Source organism: Tremella mesenterica (genome assembly GCF_000271645.1).
Source record: "Tremella mesenterica DSM 1558 unplaced genomic scaffold TREMEscaffold_14, whole genome shotgun sequence".
Lineage (NCBI taxonomy): Eukaryota > Fungi > Basidiomycota > Tremellomycetes > Tremellales > Tremellaceae > Tremella > Tremella mesenterica.
The window spans coordinates 161,302-165,748 of NW_006711238.1; the positions used below are offsets into that span (position 1 = coordinate 161,302).

At 47.8% G+C, this 4,447-nt stretch overlaps 1 protein-coding gene across 1 annotated transcript; it reads left to right on the forward strand.

Moving 5' to 3' along the window:
- Positions 1-1,657: 1,657 nt before the first annotated feature.
- TREMEDRAFT_65324 (uncharacterized protein) lies at positions 1,658-2,377 on the forward strand (the record flags this gene model as incomplete). The annotated part of the gene is made up of 2 exons (XM_007007515.1): positions 1,658-2,060; positions 2,292-2,377. The coding sequence occupies 2 exons, from the start codon at positions 1,658-1,660 to the stop codon at positions 2,375-2,377; spliced, it is 489 nt and encodes a 162-aa protein (XP_007007577.1).
- Between the last annotated feature and the right edge of the window lie 2,070 nt (positions 2,378-4,447).

The window sequence follows — 4,447 nt, forward strand, 5'->3', positions numbered from 1 at the left end:
GGGTCGGTGATGGTGGTTGTCAGGGATGTTACGACATAGTTCGTGACAGAATGTTAATCCACTTAAATTTCAAGCCGGCAGCCTTGGAGAAGAGGAATTTCCCAAACTTGGTTCTTGTGACACATGGTACAATGATAAACTCCTCCAACATTTGTTTTATTCCCATACAGATCAGCTCATGTATAAAGCACAATATGATCCAATTACTCAGGCTTTGAAAAGCACACAAGTCAATACGGGAAAAAAGACACATATCAATAGAGCTGGAGGAACTCAGCTGGCCAAAATCGAAGGTGTATCAGCTCAAAATATTGCTTGTGCAGGCCATTGGAATCAAGATGTTTTGGAAAATGTTTATCTACTCGGTAGGTCGCAAAAGTCCTGTCCCCTCCCCTGGCTGTGAATAGCAGGTGAGTCTTTTGCAGCCACCCGTACCAAACCAAACTGCAGGAAGACAGCTCTATGCTTCCATGGAGATGATAGTAGAACATCCAGCATCTTACTCATTCCTTTGCATGCATGCCTTTTGTAGTGGCTTCCCGACTAATGTTATGGGAAAAAGAGCAATTTTGGCTGTGAATTTGGGGTTGGGACAGGACTTTTGCGCCCTATGAGTAGGTCATATGCCTTGGTCAGTATTACGTGTGTTGGCCGGCATTAAGCCATATGGATGTCAGAATCACTACCTCCCGCATGATATCCCTGTAACGGACACTCTGCAAAGATTGGTATTTCCTTTGCTTGAGAAATGGTAAGCAAATCTTGTCTGTAAAAGCACGGCTCATGCAAAGGGAGATGGGTCTTTCCTGATGGCAAGGTGACACTATACCTGTGGCGGAGGGCAACACACGGTAGACACGACTTTGCACACCCGGAATTCATGCATTTTCATCACCCGTTTTCACACATTATCCTTCATATCTTTACCATCTCTTTAGCTAGTCTGCTTCACTTGTGCTATGGCTGTAGAGGCCTCATAGGGGACAAACCTATTGATGTAGAAGATCTAAAAGACCTGAAAGGTTATTGAGATTGAGTGGCGAAAGATAACACTAAAGAACACAAAATACATTTGACAAGGGGGCTATGGAAGTAAACTGCATCTACATATATGGGAAAAGGGGAACGGGGTGATACCGATGCGACAGAGTAAAGACGGAAATGGATATGGGGTAGAAGAGTGAAGTAAGACAGGGATGTATATGAGACACGGGGATCGAGGAAAAGTATCATGTGGTGTGAGAAAATGGAATAGGGGTAGTAGGAGAGGACACAGTCAATGAAAAAGAAGTATGACTACTACACTCCCGTAACCAGGTACCCGTGATCCTGACAAGATGTAAACAGGGGAGAAACCCGTTTACTCACCACATCCTGATTGCCTGCCAAAGTCGAGAAGGCTTCCTGGAACCCATAGATGTCCTCACTACCTGTTCCTACCGCACGCACGACGTCATTACGGCTTCTTCCCACTATTTCCATCCCGCTGAATAAAGGATCGATTTTTACGTTTGTAATGCGGGAGGGATATCCGCGTGGAGTTCCATTTTTCACTCATCTCCTTCTGACTTGATAAGTTGTAACTTTCCTCCCCTTCTTTCTCATACCACATACCTTTTCCCTAGTAGGAAAACAGAAACAACATACTCGGTTCTAGATGTCCGGTATCGGCTCCTCGACGGGGACAGGTACGCGCAAAAGGGATCAGTCGATCCGGCTTCAAACCCTGAAAGGCCTGGTGACGACCACACCGGAAGAGCTGAGCAGGTGGCAGGCACTAGGTGAAGCGACCCAAAAAGCTGCAATGTCAGGGACATCTACTGGTATCCTCATCATAATGAGATCTGAGCTTAGTGGCAAGAAAAGACAATTCTATGATGCTTGGACGTGTGTTGGTTCACACTTGTCATACGAGCAATTAACTACACGGAGTCCACGGACCGTTATAAATCAGGAAAATCCAGTGAAACTTACACTTCTCACTTCTCCAATTGATGAAAGTAATTGTGCTTGTGCCTGTACCACACCGTGTGAAGAGCAGAGTCATCTTGAGGTGCAAAGTAAGTTAACACAGCTACCTTCCATGCTCCCTCTCTCCAACATCTCCGAGGGGGTGGCGCATGTGTATTCCCAAGCTATTGAGAATCGGGCTGCGTCACGGGGGTGTTTGACCCAATTGGAACGTGACAAACGTGACGCCAAAGACTTAGTCCATGAATTGTTTAAGCAGTGAAGGTCCACCACCATTGCGTAGTAATATCAAGGGTCCAGTTAGTGCACCTGAGAGGCAGGGGAAGGGGATGAGGGAGACACATATGTTTTGAGACACCCAGGATTAATGCCTCAAGATACGTATGTGCATCCAGTATATGGTTGATACACTGTTAGTAAGACAAACTTCCTCTTTGTTTTGTCGAGACTAATCTGTTACGGGGTAACAACGACTGGATGCAGATCCATCAAACTCGACGGATTAGGATAGAGATGGGCGGGATTTGGAGGCAGTGCTGCAATTAGGTAGGGACGGGTTTTCCCTTTTGAAATTTCCCCCTGGGTTTGCTCAAAAGCGGTTTTTTTTACCTGTCTGCGTATGTACTTAGAAACTTGCAGTAGGAGAAACAGGGGAACAGAGATGTGGACACCTGTAGACAGTATATAGTACAATCAGCAAAGTTGGTACTTTGCTGATTCCTCAATATTATTCTTTGGCCACATCAATTGCAGAGGAGACACAATCCATCACCTAGCACCAGAAACACCCAGATTTCCACGAGAGTTCCATCGATTTCAACCCAACCTGCAACCCTGTTAGACGATAGAATCGGGCCAGGACGGCCGAACCGCCGTTGGATAATTACCCCTTCTGTCAAACATTCCGGCATTCAACTTATCCTCTGAACTCTATTCGATTGTCCCTGGTTTACTGTGTGTGAGTGGAATGTGATAAATATAGAGACATGTAGAATTGATGCGTGCTCTTTTTCCCCTCTGTATTATCATCTGTCACGAACCATGTCATAACATCCCTGACAACTACCATCACTGACTCTCCTTTCACCATCACCAAACCACTATCCATCATCAACCACCACCACCCAAACCACTGAGACCAACTACGAGGAAGTTATGAGAACCTAAAGGGTATTTGTCACAACAACCCCGCCTAGCGAAGAACTACAACAAAGGTAGGAGAAGGAGATTGAGGGAGCAAGACAAAGTGCGGCTAAGTCAGCGGAGCAGGATATCATGAGGAGAGAGGAGAAGTATAGATAGTTTACAGATTGCTAAGCTTCTTCAGCGACCCTTGATTGTTGTCAGTAGCAAGAGATATATCCAGTAGCTACCACCTTTGAGTCAAGGAGAGCTACCACTCAGCAGTTTGACGCACCACAGCAAAGTTAGCTGCAGTTCATCAACGATCATCTTATTGTTTACCATTCAACGTTCCACTACGGCAAAGTCAGCCGTAGTTCCCCAACCAGTACCCTTCTCAGTGACATCCCTGAAGACTAGAACATCTACCTGCCAATGGGGTTTGTTGGTGGGAGAGCTTGGGCGGAAGGGAATGTGGCTAATTGCCTTGCTTTGGCTGCTGCGTATGGGCAGCCCACTCTCTTTGTGACTGTCACCTGTAACCCAAACTGGCCTGAAATATCTGCCTCCTTGCGACCCGGGCAGGATTACACAGACAAGCCTGTCATTGTTGCGCGTGTCTTCCACGAACGCCTGCTACTCATCATGAAGGACCTTCGCAACCTGTTCCCTGACATCGGATCACCCCTGTACAGCATCAAAGTCATTGAATTCCAAAAACGAGGGCTCCCTCACGCCCACATCCTCCTTTGCTACCCTCGCGACCTGATCTCCACCGAAGCCATTGATTCTGTGGCCTCTGCCTCCCTTCCCTCTGACCCTGCCGACCGAGCGTTGGTCACTTGCTTCATGATGCACCGTCACCCAGATGGGGGTCCTTCCCAGTACTGCAGGCGCACAATCAACGGGGAGCCTGTGTGTCGCTTTGGATTCCCCCACCCCCTTCAACCCACGACAACCATGGACAAGCTTGGACGTGTCAAGTACAGGAGGCTGAACCCTGGCGATGAATGGGTGGCGAGCTACAACATACAGCTGCTCAGGCGTCACCAGTGCCACATCAATGTGGATGTTGCCAGCACGTCCGCCCTCTTCCAATACCTCTTCAAGTATGTCAACAAGGGTCCGGACTACTCCCGTATTGCAATTGTTGCTGGAGAGGTCTACAATGAGGCGGAGCATTTCCAACGTGGCCGTCACCTCTCCGCAAGCGAGGCAACCTGGAGGATACTGGGTTACAACATATCAGACCGGTACCCTGGAGTGGAATGCCTCCCGATCCACCTCCCTGGACGTAACACAATACGATACGGTGCCACTCGGGGTGAGGCGGGGAGCATGTCCCCCCTTTTAC